Source organism: Rhineura floridana, chromosome 3, assembly GCF_030035675.1.
Source record: "Rhineura floridana isolate rRhiFlo1 chromosome 3, rRhiFlo1.hap2, whole genome shotgun sequence".
Lineage (NCBI taxonomy): Eukaryota > Metazoa > Chordata > Lepidosauria > Squamata > Rhineuridae > Rhineura > Rhineura floridana.
Genome location: NC_084482.1, coordinates 19,053,756 through 19,079,081, shown reverse-complemented (window position 1 = coordinate 19,079,081; position 25,326 = coordinate 19,053,756). Strand labels below are relative to the sequence as shown.

The 25,326-nt window shown below is 45.3% G+C and overlaps 1 protein-coding gene across 11 annotated transcripts in view; it reads right to left on the bottom strand.

Moving 5' to 3' along the window:
* The window catches only part of RARG (retinoic acid receptor gamma), a 165,526-nt gene that overhangs the window by 51,109 nt on the left and 89,091 nt on the right, over positions 1–25,326 (bottom strand). For 8 of the 11 annotated variants that reach the window (XM_061614772.1, XM_061614768.1, XM_061614770.1 and 5 more), the window contains one exon: positions 5,257–5,349. The exons of 2 other annotated variants lie outside the window; for them this stretch is intronic. In XM_061614772.1, coding sequence (XP_061470756.1) covers positions 5,257–5,349 — 93 coding nt within the window. Of the gene's footprint in view, positions 1–1,369; positions 1,388–5,256; positions 5,350–25,326 lie in introns of those variants that run through there. One more of the 11 variants, XM_061614778.1, reaches the window with a different exon arrangement.

Genomic DNA, 25,326 nt, shown 5'->3' with positions numbered 1-25,326 from the left:
ACAGTTAAGAATGGAAAGTGTTTGGTTTTTCCCTTCTCTGCCTCCACACATATACATGGGTGAAATGGGAATTGGTTTTTTAAGTACATTATCAAACAAATATTGATCATTTGAACAAGTCCAAGGATGAGATTTTGGGAATTCACCCTAACATGCTTTTGTACCTTTTTTTGTGTACAATCAGGGCAGTTAAAGAGCCTGTTCAGACAATCCTATCTCAGGTTGTTCAACTAAGGTATGCATACACACAAAGCCCTTTCACGCGAGTTGCAATTAAACTAGGAAATCTCTAAGTAGCCATAGTTTTCCATTTCCTCTGAACTAGAAAAATATGGCTACCAGCTGCAATCTACAATGTTATAAACCAAGGAAACTCTGGTTACCAGCTTTGGAACCAAAGTAACTTTAAGCTGTGTCATATCCTGGCTTGTCCTGAAACTAAAAGCCATAGTTTCCCAGTTCAGCCAAAATGGGAAACTGTAGTTAATTACAGACTTCTTGATTTCATTGCGGCACACACATGTGGGCAAAAGGCTCATGCATATCGCAGCCTAATAAGCCAAGATATGATCATCCAAATGTGACCAAAGAGTGATGGAAGGATGGATGATTCCACTCTGTAAATGCCCATTTATTATTAGCTGTGATATTTAATCCATATCAGTGGATATGAAATCAGGGCATGGTGGTTATTTTGAATTTAACCAAGGAAAGTAAAGGGGCGAGTCAGTGGCCTAGGCATATGTTCACATCACAGAACAGAGCAAATACAAGCTTTCTCTTGAGATGCTCGGTTTTATGGTCTCTCACTTTCTCTTTCTTCCCACAGACACTTTTAAACCCCAATTTCAGAAACACTGCAGTGGTGCAGTAAATGTGGGTAGAACTGTGCGCTGGGCACATGGTGAGCGAAGCAATTGCACACCCTGCTTTACCACATGCAAAACCCCACCAATATCTGTTCAGTCACCAGGCCGTCCTGATAATTTGGTGATGTGAAGGAGCCAGAGCCTGATGTGCAGAAATCAGCAGGCAAAACTTTTCACAGCATGGAAATATCACCTAATTCCTGTAGATCAAACTGCTGTTAAAAGGCACAGCTCTTCAAAAGTTGGTGACTGTACTAGTTACCTGGAGGTGATTCTTACTTGTCGCATATAACAAGCCTGCCTTCAAACATCATTCCTGACCATTGGCCATACTGGCTGGACTGAGGGGAGTTGTAGTCCAATAACATCTGGGGACCCAAAGTTTGGAAAAGGCTGTTCTAGTCCACAAAAGCTTATGCCATAGTAAAATCTGTTAGTCTTTAAAATGCCCCATGCCTCTTTATATTTTTCCCACTAGAGATTAATCCTTTGGAAGTTACCATCTATTGAATGTTCTCTACCCAGTCCAACCAGGAAGCCGTTCCTACAAGTGGTGGGTTTGGCAAGGCATCTCATCTCTGTTTCCAGGTGGAGAGTCTAGGCACTTTTTTTTTTTTTAAAGAAGCAGGAACATGGGTGTCTTTTCTCTTGCTCAGTTAATCCCTAGGGCTTATGCAGAACTTTCCCCCAGAGCAGAATCAGATTTTCATGCAGCAGTAACTGATACTGTGTTCATGGCAATGCCAGAAACTGTGGCCCATGACAGGCTCTACTAATAGTCAGTCTGCCTTTAAATAGAATGAAAACAGGTGAGGTTATTCAGCAAAATGTGCTAATTTGATCTTCACATCAACAATGGCTGAGCTGCCATATCAGTGACTTGAGCTAAAAAATAGGCTTTTTTAGCTCTCCTCTCCGCCTTGTCCCCTAATTCCACTAACTGGGCCAATGCATACACACTTGCTAGCTGCGTTGGACAAGGACTGCATTTGCCCCTCCTTCAGCCCTGGCTGAGCTAGTCTCGTCTCCCCCACCCCACTGCAGCAGAGCCAAACCTCATTCCTGTACCCCTCGCTGACTGGGGACAAATATCAGCTTTCCCCACTGGTTAAACCGGGCTGTTCCCTCACTGGCTAGGCCTGACTCCCTCTCCGTCTCCACTGGTTGGGCTAGGCTCCCTGCCAGTAGCTGGCCAGGCCAGGCCAGGCTGTTCCACCCTCTCTTCTCCATTTCCCCCCCCCCAAGCCTCTCCCTTTCCTTCCAGCGCAAAGGCCGAGCAAGCATCAAGCGAGCCAGCGGCATGAACTCTACAAGAACCCCCTTTGGGTGCAGTAACCTCCACATGACCCAGCTCCATGGCAGCCCTTCCCTTCCCTTTGCTGCCTGCAGCACAGCAGCCAAACCAGGCCTGTGCTCCCTCTCATTCCTTCTGCTCAGTTTTTCCACAGCCTCCTTGTGCCCCACAGCTTTGAAAAGGCCTCATGGATGTCAACCATCATAGCCCCACAGACCCCAGCCTTCCAACCAACCACCACCAGGTTGGCAACTAAACCAGTATTTTTAACACTACTTTTTAACCCTAACTGGAAAACAGTATTTTTTAAAAGGTTTTGTTTTAGAACTTTGCCTAATCAGCAAACAGCTTCAGATTTGCATGCACTTAAATGTATTAACATAAACAAATGACCAGTGAATTCTCCATGAGCAGTTCCCCCCCCCCCCATTCTCTGTGCCAGTTTGTTTTGGTGGCGACAGACTGAAGATTTCCGGAGCTTGGAAAGTTGGGAGGAAGGAGGGCTAAGGATCCAAAACCTTTTTCTGATTTTGTCCTTGCAATGATTAAACTAGAGTAGTATATATATTTTTTAAAAAAACACCCCTCTGCACACAAATAACCCCCTGTCCCTATTAATCATTGCGTAATCATCAACTTACATGAAAGGGTGCTAAATGATACTAATTGCTTTTTGAATACAAATTTCTGTCATGGATGGGGGGGCTGTTTCTTGCCTCTTCCCTGCTGCCCTCCCCAAAAACGTCTCAAGCCTACACTGATACATGACTCTATCCTGCAGCTGCTCCCCCCTTTTTCCCTGCCTTGTATCTTTTTCTTGCCTGACTGGGACTCTGGCCCACAAGGGATTCTTTCCTGCATCCTTCTAGCCTGCACTGGCGGGATCTGAAAGGTCCCAATTAGCCTGACCTGCCTGCCTGCTAATTCAAACCAGAAGCTGCTCTGCACAGGCTCTGGCTCTGGGGCTGGGCTGTGCGGGAGCAGAGTGTACACAGACATTCCCTCACTTGCTCTCCCTCATTGTCCCCACACAGCCAGGCAGCCCAGCTGCTAACATGCAGGAGAAAAGAGGGGTGGGCAAAGCATCTTTCTCTGATGCCCAATTTGCACTATCATTAACCTTGCAGCATCCTTGTCCTTTTTTCTATTTTTAATATGTGTCCCTGTTCTTTTAAATTTCCCAACAGGCCTGAGCCCATCCAGAAGACCAAATCTTCCTGGGGTAGCTTGGTCTTTTGAATCAATCTCTTGCCATGTCAGACACATTCCTAATAAAAGCCCATGTAGAGGGGGGGCACTCCAACTCTGCATCACAAAACAGAAAAAGGAGCAGTATATTTTCAATGAAAGTGGAAGTTTGTGTAAACTTTCCAATTGCACAAGAGCCATTCATCAGGCAGAACAGAAAAGTAACTTATTATCAGCTAGAGAGAGGGGTGTATGGAAGGGAGACGTTGATTATAAATACATGTAGTTTTAGTCACTTTAGTGATTTCATCTCAAAACATTCAGCACTTCAACACATACGGATATATGAACCACCAAGGAATTTAATTGCAATATTGTTGCAATAACCCATAAACCTAAGATTACACCCATAGCTTCAAGAAAAAGACCTATGTAGCAGCAAAAGTGGGGGCTCCTGGTAGATCAATTTGGTGATTGTGGCAATAGCCTATTTCATAAGATGCACAAAGTGAACCCATAGGAGCTGTCTTATGGAGAGACAGACCAGTGTGTTCCATCTGGTCCAGTGTAGTCTACTCTGGTAGTGGCTCTCCATGTTGTCAAGCAGAGGTCCTTCCTGGCCTCAGAGTGCCCCTACTAACTGAGATCCTTTAACTCAAGGGTGGCTAACCCATGGCCCTCCAGATGTTGTTGGACTCAAACTCCCTTCAGCCTCAGCCAGCAGTGCCAATGATCAGGGATTATGGGAGTTATAGTCTAGCAACATTTGGAAGGCCATAGGCTCCCCACCTCTACTTTAAGTGGAGATGACTTGGACTAAACCTGGGTGGGGCTGCATACATACCATACATTTAAAGCGTATTATTCCACCCAAAGAATCCTGGGAACTGTAGTTTGTTAAGGATGCTAGGAATTGTAGCTCTTTGAGGTGTAAAATACAGTTCCCAGGATTCTTTGGGGGGATGTGTTTTAAATGTATAGTGTGTATGCAGCCTATATGCATTCAAAGCGTACTTGAACAATGAACTGTAGACCCTCCCCAAAGGCTCACTATGGTAGTGATAGGAATACATGAGTTGAAGTATGGGGGAGAATGAACAAAACTGAGAACCAATTATGATGGGGATCATTCCCCTCCCCCAAACAAACAAAAACACTCTGAACACCAGAGTGCTAAACATGTGGCCAACTGAAGTTGTATTCACACAACCACTGTGCCATGTGGTAGCTTCAGGAACACCTTCCACATGCCACCCCTGATCTATGAGTCAGTAGGGTGACTGTGTTGCCGTAAGTAGGACTAAAAACACTAAAAACAGATAAATCAGCATCTGCATTGGCGTGCCTAAAGTTAAATCTATTCTATGTATGCATACTATTGTCTAAATCATGAGTTCAGGGCAAGACACACAAATGTCTTGAATGAGGCTACGGTCACTGCCTGTGTGAATAGGGACGCAACTAAATAAATCAGTTACGGGCACCATATTCCTATGCGACTACTGGATACCTTGTCAGAAGCTAATGCCCATAGCAAGAACGTAGGCAGGAATGGGGAAATTAGGAGCCAGAGAGATTGAGCTACCTCCTGTCCTCTTGTGTGGGGGGTGGGGGTGGGGGTAGAGTGGGGCTCTGTCTCTAGATATATGGCTTCCACATATGTGCTGTGGGTACAACTGGGGATGGGGAGCAACTTCTGCTCCCTCCCACTGAAGCCACTTCCCCTTGGAGTAGGACTGATAAGGTATGAGAGGACCTGAAAAATCTCACCATATTTACTGGTTGTGACCCATAAACTCACATCTGTACCTGGGGAAATGTTGTTAGGAACTCGTTCAGCAATCGAGGGGAGGAATGGGAGGAAACGGGGGGAAAGGATAGATATAAAAACATCAGAGGCCTCACCTTCTGATGCAGCCAAAGAACTGGCAGATGCTGAGACAGGGTCAAAGTAGCTTGGAGCAGTTCTGCACAATAGTTGCACCTTTATCTTCCAACCTGCATTTGTAAATAAACCTGCAAAAGTTATTGGACCCTTCGCCCCCAAGGTTTAGCAGCCTGCCTGTCTATTCATATTTATATGCCTGTCATTTGTGGCATATTGGTGGCCTGAAAGAACCAACTCTCTGACTATTGAGAAAAGCTTCACTACTTACATACTTGTCAATGGTGCCCAGGCAAGTGGCTATTTACGTGTATACTTCCAACTTTATTTCCTAGGTACAGCAACTATGCTTTCTCACAAAGTATCCTGGTTGCTGGTACAAGGGCTCTATCCAACGGGTCAGGCACAGAGTAGGGGGACAATATTTATTTATTTATATAACATTTTCATCCCACCTTTCCTCCAAGGAGCTCAAGATGGCGTACATAGTTTTTTATCCATTTTATCCTTATGGGGTAGGTTAAGCTAGGAGACTATGACTGGCCCAAAGTCACCCAATGAACTTTATGACTGAGTGGGGATTTGAGCCTGGGTCTCAGAGATCCTTGTTCATCGCCCTAACCACTACACCCCACTGGCTCTCATATCATATCAGGTCTCCAGAAAAGATGCAGATGCTCACTTGGGAGGTATAGTGTCAGAGACTTCATGTGGCCCCAGAGAACCCAAAGCCCAGGGTTGGAAGGAGCAGACAAGGGTGAGAGCAATGCTATAATGCTCATGGGTCAGCAGCCCAGACCTGATAATTACTCCACCACTTGCTAAGGACCCCATGCCCACCCAGGCACCAGAGGGCCTGCCAAGACACAGGAGTACTAAGGGCCAAGGCACAGCATTGCGGGGCAGAGTGAAGTGGCTATCTCAGGCAGCAGATGCTGGGAGACACGGTGGTGGCAAGGTGTTGGGAGGCAGCCTACCTGTGCCCCCTGAGCTAACCTCAGGAGGACACCACCAGTGTCCAAATAAGTCAGTTGCCCATCAAATTAGCTTCTGTATCAGAAATGGGGGCATCATCTTGTCTTTTGCCTCAGGCAGCAGAATGTCTTGGGACAGCCCGGACAACATGACCCTTTAAGGAATTGCTCCCTTACCAAAAGGGGCAGAATATAAATACCCAGTTCAGATCCCAGTTTTTGAAACAAGTTGGGGAAGGGCTGTAGATCAATAATTGAGCATCTGCTTTGCATGCAGAAGGTCCCAGGTTCAATCCCAGCAATCTCCAAGTAGGGCTGGGAAGGACACCTATCTGGAGAGTTGCTGCCAGTCACTGTAGGCAGTATGGAGCTAGATGGGCCATCATTCTGATTCAGTATAAGTCAGCTTCCTATGTAAGTTGTCTGCCTTGGAGTTACTGGCTTTCTCTATCTGCCCTTCGTTAGTTCTCTTTGGTTTGTCCATCTGCTGGTTTCCTCGGTCTGTTTTTCTAGCCCACCTGTGGCAGGCTTCATCCCTCTCCTGAAGGCTTCCAGTGCCATGGCAGGACAGATGACGTGGACTTTATACCTTACTGAAGCTCGACAGCCAGGAGCATCAATCTGGCTGGCACAGAGCTGCTTTCCTTCCTTGAGAATTGGACCTTAGAACTTCCTTGGTGTGAACGTTGCCAGTCTGAAAACTTTTGGGTGAGAGCGAGTGACAACAGAAGTATATTTTCTGGATTGCAGATAAATTTCAAAACATGTTGAAGCTGATATGTCAAAATTTCTTTGCTGAGTCACCCTATGTAGCCCATGGAAGCAGCTGGCTCCCCACAAACCTTTTGCTCACTTAGGCTGCGTACACAGCATACGTTAAAAACACTATTTCCCTCCAAGAATTCTGGGAACTCTGGTTTGTTCAGGGTGCTGGCAGTTGTAGCTCTGTAAGGGGTAAACTACTGTTCCCAGGATTCTTTGAAGAAAATAATGTGCTTTAAATGTATGGTGTGTACGCAGCCGTACAGTCTGATGCGATGCAGTTAGGCACACCTAGTCTCACTGAAATCAGTGGGCTTAAATGCACCTCATCTTGTTTAGGCTGCTAATGTAAAATCAAGGAACAATTGGGTCTGGGGGGTAATTAATGCCTCTCTCCAACAAGGCTACCTTCTGGGATGTCTAAAAGAGGCTATTGTAAGACCACTGTTGAAAAAACCCTCCTTAGACCCTTCTTGCTTAGACAATTTTCGCCCAGTCTCCAATCTACCATTCTTAAGTAAAATCATTGAACGAGTAGTTGCCACTCAACTCCAGCGTTTTCTGGAGGAAATAGATCATTATGATCCATTCCAGTCTGGTTGGCCGGGCCTGAAACGGCTTTGGTTGCCCTGGTTGATGACCTTCGCAGAGAACTAGACAGGGGGAGTGTGTCCCTGTTGGTTCTTCTTGATCTCTCAGCGGCTTTTGATACCATTGACCATGGTATCCTCTTGGACCGTCTCTCCAGGATGGGACTACGAGGTACTGTTTTGCAGTGGCTCCGCTCCTTCCTGGAGGGTAGGACACAGAGAGTTTTACTTGGTGACTTCTGCTCGGACCCTTGGCCCCTAATGTGCAGGGTCCCACAGGGTTCGGTGCTGTCCCCGATGTTATTTAACATCTATATGAAGCCGCTGGGGGAGGTCATCCGGAGGTTTGGAGTTCGATATCACCAATATGCTGATGATACTCAGCTTTATTTCTCCTTTCCCCCGGATACTAAGGAAGCCATCCGGCCCCTGAACCAATGCCTGACATCAGTGATGGACTGGATGAAGGTGAATAAGCTGAAATTAAATCCAGACAAAACAGAAGTGCTTCTAGTTAGTCGTGGGACAGATCTGGACATTGGGAATATACCAATGTTGGATGGGGTTACACTCCCCCTGAAGAGTCAGGTTCGCAGTTTAGGTGTGCACCTGGACTCGGCTTTGAACCTGGAGGCCCAGGTTTCGGCGGTCTCCAGGAGCGCTTTTGCCCAGCTAAGACTGGTTCGCCAACTGCGCCCGTTTCTGGAGATTCCCGACCTGACGAAGGTAACACATGCCTTAGTTACATCCCGGTTGGACTACTGCAACGCGCTCTATGTGGGATTGCCTTTGAAAACAGCTCGGAAACTTAAACTGGTTCAAAGAGCAGCAGCTAGAATGCTAACAGGAGCTAGCCTACGGGCCCATACAACGCCACTTCTACAACAATTGCACTGGGTGCCAGTTTGCTTCCGGGCTCAATTCAAGGTGCTGGTTTTAACTTTTAAAGCCTTACACGGCTTGGGCCCCCTCTATTTATCTAATCGCTTATCTTTTTATATACCTTCTCAACCCCTGAGATCCTCTATGGATCCTCTTCTTATGATTCCTCCATTCTCCCAAGTTCATCAGATGGGAACCAGAACTAAGGCCTTTTCGTTGATTGCCCCTAAACTTTGGAATACTCTTCCGGTAGAGGTGCGACTGTCTCCCTCTCTTGTAGTATTTTGTCGTCGGGTTAAGACGTTTTTATTTCGTCAAGCATTTCATTTGTGATACATAGGTTGACTTTTAATTTTTGATTTATGCTTGGTATTAATTGTGTTTTTTAATTAATTATGTTTTTATTATGTTAATTTTTCTAACTTTTATATGTGATTGTTTCTTCTTTTCTTGTTTGCCGCTCTGAGTTCTTCGGAAATAGAGCGGGATATAAATGTATTAAATAAATAAATAAATAATAGTTGCCTCTGAGACAACCACACAAGGGAAATTAGGAGCTTCCCAAGTCTACTTTGGTGTGCTGCTGCATGACATTTTATTCCACACTAGTTTTTACTAGTCGAAGGAATATTTTTTAAAAAAAACCATACCTCTTGATAAAGAGGAGTTTTTAAAAAACACATTGGGAAGTGTCCCAATCTGTGCAGCTGTCTTCTTAGCTTTTGGTGTCTTTTTCGGTGGCTGAAATTGATCCTCCTGTACTGGTGTCTCTGCTTTGCATCCTGCCCTCTCACTTTTTACAGCCAGTAGTGCATCACACGCTTCGGTGAAGCAGAGCCATTCATGCAGACTTGTGCAACTGTGTTACCAAAATTACATCTACTTGGCCTAGGAACAAACTGAGCCCTGGGTTCTTGGGGAGGGGAGAAGGAAGGAAGAAGAGACCGGTCCTTCTAGTCTCACCCCCCACCCCCAGATCTGACACATATTTCTAATGAAAAAGATTGCATGAGCCACATTAAGTGAAGCCAGGAAGTTCCATTTGTGGGAACTGGTCCTGGGCACAAAAAGTCTTCAGTTCCCACCAGAGGAGAGGCTGACGACTGTTTCCTGTTGCAGCAATGTTGACAGCTTCCTCCGCTGGCTGGGGCTGTGGGGTTAGGGTTCTGGGCATGGTGAAGTTGCTGGCATCATACCCTGGAGGACACCTGGTGGCAGCCGATATACTTGACAGCTTTAAAAGAGCTATTTTCTGGCTTTTTTCTCTCTCTGCCTGATGGAGGAAAGTGCATGGGCAAAGCCATCATTAAGGGTGGCCCAAACCTTTAAGCATACAGCAACAAATACTTTATATGGAGAAGAGCCACACTCCCTGTTGCAGCTTATCCCAGACAACACCCCCTCAAAAAAAACAAAAAAACCACATTCTTTGCCTCACCGGCCAGTCAACCAGCTACTCCTTCCCTCTCCTACACAATCATGGCACACTACTCGCTACTTTGGAGCTCATTGTCTCTGGCACCTCAGCTCCACCCAGCACCCGTGAACCCTGAGAGAGGTGACAAATAGGAAAACAAGGCCTTGAATTGCCAAGGAATCATGCTTGAACTGCCCAAGGCTCCCAATCCAAGCTTTGGCTTTCCCTGGGCTTTATTGTCACAGCCCACTTTGCTGACACCTGGACATATGTGGATGGGTATAAGAGCATACGTGCATAGGGGTCATTTCACACACAAATACATAAAAAAATATGGGTGCTTATTCATCAGTCACAATTCTTCTTAACAAGTGTGCTGAGATCCAGTACTGTCAACTTGGATGGAGGAGGCCTGGATTCAAATCCACGTTCAGCCGTGAAGCCCTGGGTAACTCATAATCTCTCTGTCTAACCAATCTTACAGGACTGTTGTGATATTGGAAATACACACTACTCTGAGCTCACTGGGGATGGGGGGAAGGTGTGGTGCCTGTGAGGCAATTATCCCAGGTCTTACACATGGAAGGGGCCACATCAACATTGGTAAACTGTACATTCTGAGAAAAGAAGGAAGAGGGGAAATCCATAAGTGAACATTCAGCTGCTGGGCCTTTCTGCATCTTAAAAAGGTCCTGGTCACAGGTATATTCATTTAGTGTGCCCAGTCTCCACAAGCCAGATGTATCCAGCCTATGGGTTTCCCCCCATAACCTGTCTATGCATGGCTGATGCAAAGAATCACATTTTGTGCAGTCCAGAGGGGTAAGGGAGAGTGACACCCAGCTTACACCATGTCCTTTTTGGTTTGTACAAAAGCTCTAAACTAGGAGCACAGAAAACTAAAGCTAGGCATGACATAAAAGTGACAATAATATTGTTCAAGACTCTACAAGTATAATTATGAGGTAACAAAGACAGACAATTACCTTGGATGGGGAGGGGAAAAAAGGAACGGGGGAATGAGGTGCATTCCTGCCTATTGGGATGTTGAAAGGTCCTAGAAGTTAGACACATAGCCCTTGAAGCTAGACACAAGCCTCTCCGACCCAAGGGAAACCAAAGCCTTGCAAATATTGTCCCCAAGCTATGTGTCACAAGAGAACTGCTAGTGTGCTGCAAGAAATAAGCTAGATAATTAAACGTTCCTTGGAGCCCAAAGTACCCACTCAAAGAGAAGAATGGCCACTGAACTTCTGTATGATTCACTGCTATGGCCTTGCCTCCTTCCAATCAGCTTCTGCTGGGAGAAGGTAATTGCACTGGATGGGAATGGAGCATGCAGTCTCACTCCCAGTGCAGAGATGCAGTAGAATTACTTGCCTTCAGAGGAGGCATACATCCCAAACAGCAAGGGGCATCGTAGTGATGATAGCCACCAACCTGAATGGCTTTAAAGGGGGATTAGACACATTCATGGAGGATAAGGCTATCAGTGGCTGCTAGCCATGATGGCTGTGCACCACCTCCAGCACTGGAGGCGTTATGTCTCTGAATACCAGTTGCTGGGAATCACAAGTGCAGAGAGTGCTGTTGCCATGTTCTGATCACAAGCTCCCCATAGGCATCTGGTTGGCCACTGTGAGAACAGGAAGCTAGACCAGTGCACACTGTTCATTTAAAGCACCCTCCCAGCCAAGAATCCTGAGAACTGTAGTTGACAATCCTCAGCACTCTTAAACTGCAGTTCCCAGGATTCTTTGGGGGAGAAAATGTGCTTTAAATGTATAGCGTATACGCAGCCTAGATTGGCTTTTGGTCTGGTCTGGCAACATGTTATTAAGAGTAAAGAGCAGGCATGGAGGCCCTGATCCAAATTCAGACCCTGATGGAGGGTAGGAGGCCTTTAATCCTTCCCCCACCTCTGGATGTGGTCCCTATCCATCCACTCACCCCTGTGTCTGTTATGTGCTTTGGGAAGAAAGCTCCCATGGGTGCCAATTAATTTTAATTGGGAAAATGGTATATATATATATGGGTTTGTGGAGTCTTAAACTTCCTTCTCTGGTCCCGGTTCAAATCCATTCCCATAGCTGCTATTAAAGATCCCATTCATTTATCTCCATCTCATGTCATGCCATGCTTGGCCCTATTAATCTCCTTCCCAGGCACACGTTTTCACAACCATAAGCAGGCTTATTTCTGTAGTCACATTTTAATATCTGCACACACTCAATGCCAAGTTCGGATTCTAGCAGCTTTGTTTCAAGTCTTTTCGAACAGAAAGGCATCAACAGAGTACTGTCTCTTGTGGGTTGGGGAAAGAGAAGCAAATTCATCTCACATAACACCTCGCTCTTCTAATTGTGTAAGAACAATTCAAGTTTGGGCAGGAGAGTTTATAATCGTTAGTTGTTGTTTTTCCCTGATTATCCTATCTGGGAAACAATGGAGTGGTAGTACACTCTGAAGTACAGGAGCTCATCATGCCAGCCCACTTTGCCATCATTTCAAGGAGTATCCATAGCCTTGCCTCCACGGGAGTCAAAAAATGCAGGCAGCCACATTAATCAGTAATACACTCATGCAATAAAGGAAACTGCTAGCATGAAGTAGGAACCCAGTCAAAGGAAAGGAAAGTAGTATCCAGCCTCTGCTTATTTCCTGATTTCCTCTATGATAATTTAAAAACAATATTAAAACTTGAAACCCTCATTAACACCTTATTCATGTGCCAAAGCAGGATCCCTCAATTTCCCTGGTGCTCCTGCAGATGATGCAATCAATCCTGCTCTGAAACAAGTTCCAGAGCTGAGCTCCTTTGCGTCCCCTCTCCACTACACCACTGATGGGAAAACAAGGATAGAATCACCATTTTTATTTTGTCTCTTTCCCACAATTTTCAAGTTACCCTATTGGGAGACCTTTGGCCATGTCAGACCTATTGACTCCTGCAGTTTTCATACAGAAAGGAGGAGGATGAGAGGTTACAATGTAAAGGTTTATTTTAACTTACAGATATGGTTTAATGTAGTGAGCAATGCAGAAAATAAGCCATTTTTAATTGGTTTGACATTTCAGAGAAAAATGGCTACTTAATTGGAATTATCTGCTTGACACATTTTTTCTGCACTGTCAGTCACCTTTCCTCAAGGCCAGCCCAAGGCAGTTTGCTGCCTAAGGCAGAACAGCAGATTGTGTGCACATACACTCAATCAAGGTGCAGAGTACTCAAGACTGATCAAGTTATTTTGGCACCTCTGGAAGAAAATTCCACAATCATTTCTCCCTCAGAGTATGAATACAGTAGTAATAAATACCCAACAATTACTCTTCTTCCGTGACACCTAAAATCAGCTGCTTGAGGCTACTCTCTCATTCTGCCTAATGGTAGGGCCAGCCCTGCCTGTTTCCAGAAGCCGGTATGAGTTGAGAAGCACAACATCCAGAGTCTCCATTCAGGGCCAACCCAAAACATTTTGCTGCTTGAGGTGGAGAATTCAAATGGCACTCTTGTACCTCCCTAGCCCAAGGCACTAATTTACAAGGAAACACAACCTACTGGGAAATCTCATCCACAAGATTACTGCACTACTTTGTATATGGGGCTGCCTTTGAAGACTATCTGAAAGCTTCAGTTAGTGCAATATACAGCAGATAGATCAGCCTTCACCAATCTGGTGCCCTACAGATGTTTTGGCCTACAACACCCATTCTGGCTGGGGCTGATGAAAGTTGTAGTCCAACTGGAGGGCACCAGTTGGTGAATGCTGAGCTAGACTGAGATAGAGCAAATTACACTGCCAGTCTTAAAAAACCTGCACTCCTAGGTCTGCTTCTGGGCACAATTCAAAGTGTTGGTTTAAAACCATGTTCTCCAAACATTTTTCCCATGGACCATTTGAAGGTTGCTGAAGATCTGGTGGACTACTTAATGATTTTTCTGCACTGAGCTAAGTGCTGTATGGTTTCCAATTGTATTTTTAAAGACATGCTGCAGACCACCTGAATGAAGCTCATGGACCACAGTTTGTAAACCCCTAGTTTAAACCTTTAAAATCTTAAATGTCCTGTGACCTGCCTACCTCAAGGACAGTTTCCTCTCACATGAACCCTGCCTGGACACTGAGATGCAACTTCAGGTGCCTTCCCACTGTTGGAGATGAGGCAGGTGATGAGCAAGGATACAGCCTTTTATCTGGTGGCTCCCCAGTTTTGGAATGCTCCCTGTTCTTTGGAACTCAGGGAGACACCTGGAGTCTAGTGAGATCTATTTTTGGCACATTTTCTTTTGCCCACTATTTAGATCTGAGTTTTAGTGTTATGTTTTAATCTAGTTCTCACTAAGCTTATCCTGGCTACTCTGATTAGTCTTGTTGCTGTTGTACAGTATTTCATTTTATTTGTTTTAAATTATTTTTAGCCAGTATGACAGCCTCCTAGTTGAAGAGCGGGATATGAAATACTAAAAAATAAACAAGTAATAACTAAATGAAATAAGCCTCACTGGCATCAGCAGGAGCTGATTAAAGTGATCATAGATTGCAGCCCTAACAACACTAAGGCACTTTGTATGATGGCATCTTCTGCTGAAGAAGGTCAGTCTCACAGCCTTTTGAAATACCCTCTTACAGACAAGGCTACTCCTGCTCTACAAGAATGTACACTAGGAATACATACGGGCATCTTATCTACCTGTCATCCAGGTTGGTTTCCATCCAAGAAGGCCTGGTTGCCTCAAGTTAGGTTTATGTAGCTGGTTCACTTACAGGCATCAATTTGGAAAATGAGAAATGTGTTGAGGCTCAAGACTGCTTGATAGACTGGGAAGTGCTGCCCTCCTAGCCCAGAGGAGGAGGGTGGGCAATTGTGCTTTCTGCAGTGATAAGGACATTTTTCTCAATTATTACTTCTTGACCTGTTGCCACAACAGTAGAACAAATTGCAGTCATCAATATTATCCCACAAAATACAGAAAATGGAATGAACGAAGGGAGTCTTTGGGCCAAGACATCCCCCATGAGACTCCCACTGATACAATCCAGGTTGCTGTGCATGTTCACCATTCAGGCCCAAACCGCTTTCAAAAGCTGGCATCAGGTCTTGAAAGCCACATCACAAGGAGATCCTATGCAGGTAGAATAAAGGTCCCCTGTGCACGTGCAGAATGGCTGCCCTTTATCAGTTCCCTACAGCTGTGCATCTTCTACAGAAAAGTATAGGGCTTCTTCAGCAACAAGGGTATGGCTTCCCAGCAGGCTTCAGCACCCAATCAATGTCTAGAAGAATGGTAGGGGGGAAAAAGGAGTAGGGAAGCTGTGGCCCTCCATATGTCAGTGAACTGTACTTCCCATCATCCTTGACCAATGGCCATGCTGGCCGGGGCTGATGGGAGTTGGAGTCCAACAACATCTGGAGGGCTACAGGTTCTCCCATCTTTGGAATAAAATAAGCTGAATTCCACTGGGTCCCCGTAAGAGAAGGCATGGTTTTCTCTTTATGGGATGCTCTGCTCACCACCCAATCAGAGGGTGTAAAAGGGAGGAGGGGTGGGCAGCACGTATTGCCTGATTCTCTCTGGAGCCAGCAGAGGAGCCGGGAACAGCCTCAGGCACCTTCTTGCATTCCAGCCAAATTGATGCCATAAACACACTGAAACATTCAGAATTCAAGCACAAGAATCTGAGGGGGAGGAATAGAGCAGGGAGTGACAGCTAATTTGCCTTCTGGAGCCCATTCGCCCATCCAGCTTCCTGCCAAAGGGCAAGGTCAGCAGGCATCAGCCCCTCTGAAGAGGCCACTGTCCCATGCTAAGCACCTACCCTTGCTCATGCGGTATTGGGTTGTATCCAATGCTACTCAGAGGAGACCCACTGGAATTAATAGACCTGAGTTAGTCATGCCTATTCATCGCAAAGGTTCTACTCTGAGTAGGACTAGCACTGGATACAGCCCACTGTTCAGTGCATTTAAACTGGTGCAGTAGGCACTTAAGACTCCTCTTTGGGGTCTCCCATACTTTTTATACTTGGGACACAGGGTGGGTGTATTCTCCATGGATTAAAACATGAGGCATGCTTCATTCTTAGCACACACACACACAAATGCAACTATCTATTTTCTCAAGTCAGCTTCCAGAATAATGGGCAGGCACCCTCCTAACAGTTGTAGGAGAGGGCAGCTAAAGTGGATTCCCATCATCCCTCCCCTCTGCTTAGTGACATCATGCCCAAGCTATACATTGCGTGCAAACACAGATAATGGTATAGCAGCTTCTGCTCCAAACTGCATTCCTACTCTAACAGGATCTCAAATGTATTCAGCATTTTGGAGAGGGGAAAGGGTTAAGTATCCCCTCGTCACCTGCCATTGAGGATGGAAGGATCTGTCCATTTCAGTTCTCTTCTCGTTTTTCCAATCTTAAATTAAGTTCTCCACATTTCTGCAGCAATTTGCGATTTTTTAAAATACTCCTGAAATTTTTTCAGCATTTTACTGAAAATTTCTGATGATAAACACATATTTTGACTTTTGTGCACATTTTGCCAGCAATTTCACCTAATATAATGCATTTTTCTATGTTACTTTCACTAATACATTCTTTTTTATGCACACTCCCCCCTAATAGATGCATTTTTGTAAACACTGACTGGAGAATTATATCGCAAAATTAGAATAAGTGCTAATTTTGAAGAATGGCTGTTTTGGTTCTCATATTGTTTCAGAAAGTGAGGATTTGATAGATCTAGCTTTAAATGTGAACAGAATCAAATTTCTCCCCCATCCTTACCTGCCATTAGTATTCCCTCCTCACCATTGGTCTGTCTAGCTCTGTGTTGACTACACCATTGGTCTTCAACCTTGGGTCCCCAGATGTTGATGGACTACAACTCCCATTGTCTCTGACTATTGATCATGCTATCTGGGGATGATGGGAGTTGTAGTCCAACAACATCTGGTGACACACAGTTGAAGACCAGTGGCTTACACTGACTGGCAGCAGCTCTCCAGTGTTTCAGACAGGGAGTCACTCCCAGCCCTACCTAGAGATATTGGAGAACTGAGCCTTGGACATTCTGCATGCAAAGCAGATGCTCTACCACTGAGCTATGGCCCTTTCACATACGTAAGTGCCTCCCTGGGCTCCTACTGGGAGGAAAGGCAGGATATAAATCAAATAAATAAATAAGTGCTTTTCGACAGCCTTGGCTATGGTGGTTGCTCAAATATTTAAATTTGCCCTAGTGCTTGAAAAAAATGCACTTCCCCCAAATCAGATAGGGTTCCTTGGGAGAAAACATTTGGGTCCTGCCCAAGAAATTAGCAACAACTGTGCATTTCTTGTGCTACGAAGTGGCCATTCAGGAAAAGATCTCTCATTTTGTTTTTTGGCATCTGTGAGGTTCATGATACTGCAGCCAATCCAGAATAATGGGGAAAGCCGGAAGAATGATATAAAAACCTACTTTTTTTGCAAAGGCATTGAGGATTAGCCTAGGCAAAACTAGTTGCATGATCAGGAACGTTTCACACCACACTGCCCTGGAGAGTCTTTTTTCCTAATTGCCTGTTCATCCGCTACAGAATGCTACCCTGTGGGGGAGAGCAGTACAGGCAGACGGCTTCCCCATCTCTTTAACACCAGTAGCTGCCTTGTGCGGAGGAGGATGAACGATATTAAACAGGGATGGAGATAAGGGGCGTGCAGCTCTTTCAGAAGCTGTCAGAATCTTGGCCTCCCCCATGAGCATATCCCAGCCTGGAAAATCAAGGCCAGCTTCAGTGGATGGCTGTTAACAAGGTTTCCTTGCTCCTCTTAGGAAACAGTGGACAAGGGACTTGGAGGGGTTGGGTTACACAGGAAAGTTTGCCTGACAGCAGGGGATGGAAATATTGCACCTAACATTTTGGGACTGTCTGCAGTGCGGGAAAACCTCACCCAGTGCTGATCTGCAGAGTTTGCCCACCCTTGGGAGCCAATTGTTAAAAGTATGGTCCAGATGGAGCGAGCATGCATCCATGCATCCATCCATCATTACATTTATATGCCACCTCTCCTCCAAGGAGCTCAAGGTAGCATACATGATTCCACAGCAGAAGGGCCGTAGCTCAGTGGCAGAGCATCTGCCTTGGATGCAGAAGGTCCTGGATTCAATCCCACATCCTAGCCCAACACTTAAACAACTACACCACACTAGCTCTCCAAGCTATGAAACATAACAAGGAAATCACAGACACCAATTAATAGATGAATTTGTACAACAGGGGAAGATGGAACATGGACTTTCCGCCAGTTTCAACGTAGCACAAAGTCACAGTGTGATTATTGATTTAAAGCCATTTCTATACCACTTAATATTTCAAAAGTATCCAAGCAATGTATAGTCTAAAACACAAACTATGTGTCATTAAAACAAAAACACAACCTAAAAACAGTAAAACAGCAATATAAAGACACATAGCGCATATAAAAACCAAAACAAATTCAGAAGATTCAAACATGTAAAACTGACTCCAGTCTTAGGGAAAATCTGAGCAAAAAGGTAAGTCTTCCCAAGACATCTGAAGCAACTGATGGTTGCTGCTTCACATATAACAGGGGGATTCCACAGGACGGGCAACAGCAGAAAATGCCAATTTTTTAGTCCTCTCCCTATGATATTCTGTAGGGTGCAGTGCCATGAGTAAGGTTTCCCCAGATGTTCTAAATGATCTTACAGGTGTAGGGCAGGTGGTATTTCAGATAACCTGGTCCCAAGATGTTTAGGGCTTTATACATTAACAAGAAGAACTTTAACATGGCCCAGTAGCTGATCTGCAGCCAGTGAAGTTCCTTCAGCACAGGTGTTAACATGTTCACATCCAGGTGTTCCACTCAACAACCTGGCTGCAGCGTTCTGCACCAGCCAGTTGTAGCTTCTGAACCAATCCCAAGGGAAGCCCCACATAGAGCATATTAGGTAGTCCAACTCTGAGATTACCAATGCATGAATCACAGGGTCTAACCTATCCCTGTTAGGAAAGGGCATAGTTGATGTACTAGCCTAAGCTGATAACAGACGCTCCTCACCACAGAGGCCACCTGAGCTTCCAGTGACAGAGGTGGATGTGGGAGCACCTCCAAACTATGCAGCTGTTTCTTCAGAGGGAGTGCAACCCCATCCAGAATTGGTGAACTCCCAGACCTAGGAACTGCTTGCCCACAAAATCTCCTTCTTAACAGGATTCAGTCTTAGTTTGTTGGCCCTCATCCATCCCACCACTGCATCAAGGCACTGGTTTTAAAAAGTCACTGCCTCTCCGGATTCAGATGCTATGGAGAAACAGAGCTGGTGTTGTCAGCATACTGATGGCACCATGCCCCAAATTTCCTAATGACCAATCCCTGTAGCTATATTAAGCAGCACTGGGGATAAAATAGTGCCCTGGGGCACCCCACAGCACAACTGCCAGGAGGCGGACACATTATCCCTCTACGCTATTCTCCAAACCCAGACTTGTAGGTAGGAGTGGAACCACTGCAACAATGTGTCACTAACTCCCAACTCATGGAGAAGGCTCAGGAGGATACTGTGGTCAATGGTATTGAAAGCTGCAGAGATCAAGCAAGGTTGCACTCCCCCTTGCTCATAGAAGGTCATCCGTCAGGGCGACCAATGCTGATTCTGTCCCCAATCCAGGCCTGAACCCAGAATGAAATGCTCAGCTGCAGACACTATTATTAACCCGGCAAGATGCCCATTAGATGGGTGAAAATGCATATGGAAACAGCCATAAAAACACAGGACACAGCTGAATGGGTCAGTGGCAGATCCATCTTCCCCAGCTGGCTCTGTGCCACCTTTCATTCTCCTAGCCCCTGCTTCTTCCTTCTACCCATCCTTGTATCCTTTGGATTATCAGCTCAGTCCACTGCTTTGTCTGCATTCTTACTGCAGCTGCCTCCTTCCCTTCAGCTGCATCCAGGTGTACCCTTTCCTATGGACCCCTTAGTGAGATCCCCACTAAACAGTGGTGCAATATCTGAAATCTGCAGCCCAGTTCAGCTTGGCAGCTTGGGCCCATAGTTTTTATTTTATTTATTTCTTCATTGTATTTTCTCCAAGGAGCTCAAGGTGGCACACATGGTTCTCCCTCTCCTCATTTCATCCCCATAACAACCCTGCGAGGCAGGTTAGGCTGAGAGGCAGTTGTTCTCTCAAGGTCACCCAGTGAACTTCATGGCTGAGTGAGGATTTGAACTCTGGTGTTCCAGCTCCTAGTCCAACACTCCAACCACTACACAACATAACTGCCAAAAAGGTAAAACATCAGAACTACTGATGGCTGCTGTTGCCGCAGTGGTCCTCAATGCTCCATGAGACTCCTACGGGTGAAAGGGTCAAGAGGAGGAGGAGGAGAATATTCACTTCCGTGCAGACGTGTGGAGTATTACTTTTAAAAGATTAAATGTTTCTAGTGCACTTGTATAGCACTGATAGTGACTTGTCCAAGGCCACTTAGCAAGCTTCATGGTCAAGTGAAAATTTTATCTTGGGTCTCCCATATTTGTACCCAGTACTATCCATTATCCCTTTATAGCCGTGGTCTGCACCAACCCTGCCTATGTGAGGAATATAGGAAGCTAATTTATACCAGGTTAAACTGTTTCTCTACCTAGCCCAATGTTGTCTGCTCTGACTGGGAGCATACGAACAGTCTGCGTCTGTGCTGGAGTTGCTTTTTAAGATGTTTTTAAAGATGTTTTGTTTTAATATGTTTTTAAAGATGTTTGTTTTAATATATGTTAAAGTCTGTTTTTATAATATTTATACTGTTTTTGTTTGCCCCCCTGGGCTCCTACTAGAAGGAAGGACGGGATATAAATTAAATAAATAAATAACAACAACATAGGAAGCTGCCTTATACTGTCAGGCCATTGGTCCATCTATCTTGGTATTGTTTACACTGACTGGCAGTGGCTCTGGGGTTTCAGGCAGGAGCTTTCCCCAGCCCTATCTGGAGATGGAACCGGGAACCTTCTGCATACAAAACAGATGCTCTCCCACTGAGTGACGGCCCTTCCCCGAGGAAGCGCCTTAGTGTCTCTGGAACAGAATCTTTCATGTCACCATAAGTAACCTGTTGTTGTTATGTGCCTTCAAGTCGATTGCGACTTATGGCGACCCTATGAATCAGTGACCTCCAAGAGCATCTGTCATGAACCACCCTGTTCAGATCTTGTAAGTTCACGTCTGTGGCTTCCTTTGTGGAATCAATCCATCTCTTTTTTGGCCTTCCACTTTTTCTACTCCCTGCTGTTTTTCCAAGCATTAATATATTTTCTAATGAATCATGTCTTCTCATTATGTGTCCAAACTATGACAACCTCAGTTTCATCATTTTAGCTTCTAGTGATAGTTCTGGTTTAATTTGTTCTAACACCCAATTATTTGTCTTTTTTGCAGTCCATGGTATCCGCAAAGCTCTTCTCCAACACCACATTTCAAATGAGTGGATTTTTCTCTTATCTGCTTTTTTCACTGTCCAACTTTCACATCCATACATAGAGATCGGGAATACCATGGTCTGAATGATCCTGACTTTAGTGTTCAGTGATACATCTTTACATCTGAGGACCTTTTCTAGTTCTCTCACAGCTGCCCTACCCAGTCCTAGCCTTCTTCTGATTTCTTGACTATTGTCTCCATTTTGGTTAATGATTGTGCTGAGGTATTGATAATCCTTGACAAGTTCAGTGTCCTCATTGTCAACTGTAAAGTTGCATAAATCTTCTGTTGTCATTACTTTAGTCTTTTTGACTTTCAGCTGTAGTCCTGCTTTTGTGCTTTCCTCTTGAACTTTCATCAGCATTCGTTTCAAATCATTACTGTTTTCTGCTAGTAGTATGGTATCATCTGCATATTTTAAATTATTGATATTTCTCCCTCTAATTTTCACACCTCCTTCATCTTGGTCCAATCCTGCTTTCTGTTTTAAAAACAAATAAATAATTGGAGATACCAGGGATTGAACCCGGGACTTTCTGCATGCAAAGCATGTTCTCTGCTGCCATGGAGCAATATTAGATGTTGGTGCATGTTGCATTTGCTTTCCTAGAACCTGAACCCAGGCAGTTTCAATGCGGACCACAGCTGGCATCATCCAGTACTAAAAAGCCAGCACAAACAACTTAATAAGGGTTTGTAAAAACTGCTCCTTTTAAGAAATAATGCCACATTTGGAACTGTTTTGTTGCAAAAGATAAGGATGTCTTCCCCCTGGGTCATCCTTCTGTTGTGGTGAGGTCTTGTTCTTCTAGCATTTTAGAAGGAAATTTGATGCTGCTGGATAAATGTGAGACTTCCCCCCCACACACAGTTAGTCCTTCCATTGCCACTGAGATTGCTGTGTGTCAGATGGCGCAACTGACACAAGCAACTATTGGCTAGTGTCCATGCCATCACTAATGGCAAGGCACACACGTCCTCACCCCATGATACTTTTGTTACAAGTGTATTTTGCTTTCAATTTGTGTCTGTTGTTTCCAGAGTGAGCATCTTCCTACATTACCAAATTAGCTCTAGTATAGGCCTTTGTTAACCAAAGTAAACATGGGCTATCCCTTCTCCTGCACAGGTGTCCTGCCATTTTTTTTTTTAAAAAAAACCTTATTTACAGTGCCTTTATCATTTAAATATGTGCACTCTACCACTTCAACACTGCAACAGACATTTATCCCACTCCTTTTTTATAAGGATGTGAACAGGTGTTTTCATCACTCCTCCATTTATATGGATTCCGGCTTCCACTGTAGTATTGGACGAATGCACCAGCATAACCCCAATGGCTAAACAACACAACACAGTGCAGCATTACCCCAATAGCCCTTTTTCACTGCACAGTACCCTTGGGAAGAGGTACTTAGTAGAAGGAAAGGGGCATGGGGAAAGTGGTACTTTACCCTTCCCCTGGCAACCACTTTTCTCCTGAAACTCACTCTCCTGTTACTTTTACCCCCCACCAGTGTTCATCTTGCAAACAAAGGTCTATGTCACAAGGAGGACTTGGAAAGGATAAAGCACTCATTTCTTCCCACCACTTCTCTGCTGCAAAGTACTTCCTCCTTAGGGTGCTTTGCAATTAAAAAGGGTATGTGAGGCAACGCTAACCTGTCATATGGCCTTACAGAGAAAGTTGCACCCCACTGCTCCAGAAAAAAACAAACTGAACAACTGTGCAAACCCTTAAGGGCAGAAAGGATGAGAACTAGACTCTACAATTCTAGTTCTTCTTGTGTGAGGAAAATGGGGTTTAATGAGTAGGAGTACGGGTTTCTGCAGGGCATAAAATTGTAAGGGATCAGGATAGAAACCAGGAGTCCTCCTCCTGCTCATTTTGATCTCAGTTCACCTAGAATCCAGGACTCTTCCCTACTTCTGGCTGCAACAGGGGAGGGTAGAGATGTTTTAAGATGGGATCTCCAGACTCCAGCCCAGCTTTCAGAGAACCAAAAAGGTAAGAGGTATGGGAGAAACATGGGCGGGAGTATAGTGGGGAGGGGAACTGACAGCATCGGTCCCTTTTGCCTGAGCCTTCCTTGTGCGTGCTCTCTCTCTCTCTCTCTCTCTTTCTCTTTCCAGATGAAATAATTATTTCCAGCCGCCCTGCCAGCTCATTCACCGGGCCAGGAGGGAGTCCCAACTCATTTCAGGCAGTATAGACCGAAGTAGGCCTCAATGCTTGTAACGGGGGCCCTGCCACAAAAAGGGTTTAGCAGCTTGAGGAGCCAGTGCAGCCCTGGGCCTCAGATGGCTGTCAGCTGGGAAATCAGGGATGTGAGAGCAATATTTCATTCCTAGCTGCTGAATTACTGGGGCTCAAACTTTCTCTCTCACCCTGGAACCTTTTCTTCCTATTCCAGATATGTGGGATCTGGCTGTGGTTATTCAGTGATGGTGAGGAGGCACTTTCCACATGCTCAGAAGCACTAGGATGAGACCTGAAGGTCTCATCCATTTCAAATTGAGTCCCGTGCATGGGGCAGCCATTCAAATTTCCAAAGCACCCCAAAAGGCATCACAAAAGCCCATACATCAGACAAACGGAACAATTGGCCCACCTATTTCTGCTCTTGTTCCTCTCCTGACCCAAGCACTGGTTGCAAAAAAGGATTTTCTCTTTCTTGCTCTTTCACTTGTAATGGCAGGGTGCTCTTCATTCCCTGCCCTACCACCCATCTGTTGACTCCCCCAAGGAAAGGGCCCTGTACAAAAAGAAGGGGCATTGTATTAAGGCAGATGGAGTGTGTGTGTGGGCAAGAATAAGGAAAAGAAAGAGCTGAGCTCAGGAAGGACAAGCTGCTAAGTCATGATGGAGGGGAAAGGGAAGGCACTGAAGAAACAGCTTGCGTTTACTGAAACTGCAGTTAAAAAAATAGGGGAGGGAGGGAAATCAAGTGCCAAGGCAACCCCAATTCTGCAACCAAGGAAAAGCTGAATTCTGCAACCAAAATATGCACTGATCTGCACATTTTGCATCACCTACTTTGTTTCTGACAATCATAGAAAAGGTCAAAGAGCGATGCAGGGCACAGGCGCTCCATCCTTCAAGAAATGCATCCCTAGTGCAACAGGAAAGAAGGCAGACAGTCTTCTCCCACATGACTTCCCTTGCTCCACCTGAGGCTGTAACAAGCAGGGCTCCACCTGTGGCGATGCAGCATAGAGGGGGAAAGTGCCAACAACAAGACCAGGGGCAGAACAGCAAGAGAAGCTGCAGCTGCCCCATTTCCGGCTCCATAAAGGCAATGTAAAGATGTAGATCTCTAGGTTGCAACCTGACAACCCGAAGCCCTCCTCCCTCTCCAGAAGTCCACATGGTAGCAATGTGGAAAATGCAAGACCAGTAAGGGCAGAGCAGGACAGGTGCTGCAGCTGGCTTCTTGCTCCAGATTACAACCACACAGCCCTAGGAAAAGAGGATAAAGCATCCCAAACAAAGGATTTCAAGGACCAGGTGCAAAGAGAGCCAACCAGACTGGCACTTTGAATATGGTGCAGTGAATGCTTGCTGTGGGCCATTTCTGCCATGTCAACACTTAAGGTGACCAGATGCAAAAGAACAGGACTCTTAAAAGGTAAGTAGAATAAGGATTTTTGGCAGGTGCAGCTTGACATACAGGGATAAGAAAAACTGCATCTGCTTTCCCCCCTCCATTATTTGTTTTTACCCAGCTGCTAAACGTACAAGAGCCCTGTCTTCCTTTACTTCTGGCCACCCAAGAGATACTATTTCAGGTAGAACAGCTGCCTTCAAGAGCCATTTCAGCCTTCAGATGGTGCAGAAACAACTAAGTTGTCCCACCAACATCCACTAGAGGGAGACGGCTATAGCTTCATGTGCTCATGCAGATATCCACAAAGCACGGTACGCCTACAGAACAGTGGAACTACAGATTTGACCACAGCCAGATGGAACGTTTAGTGG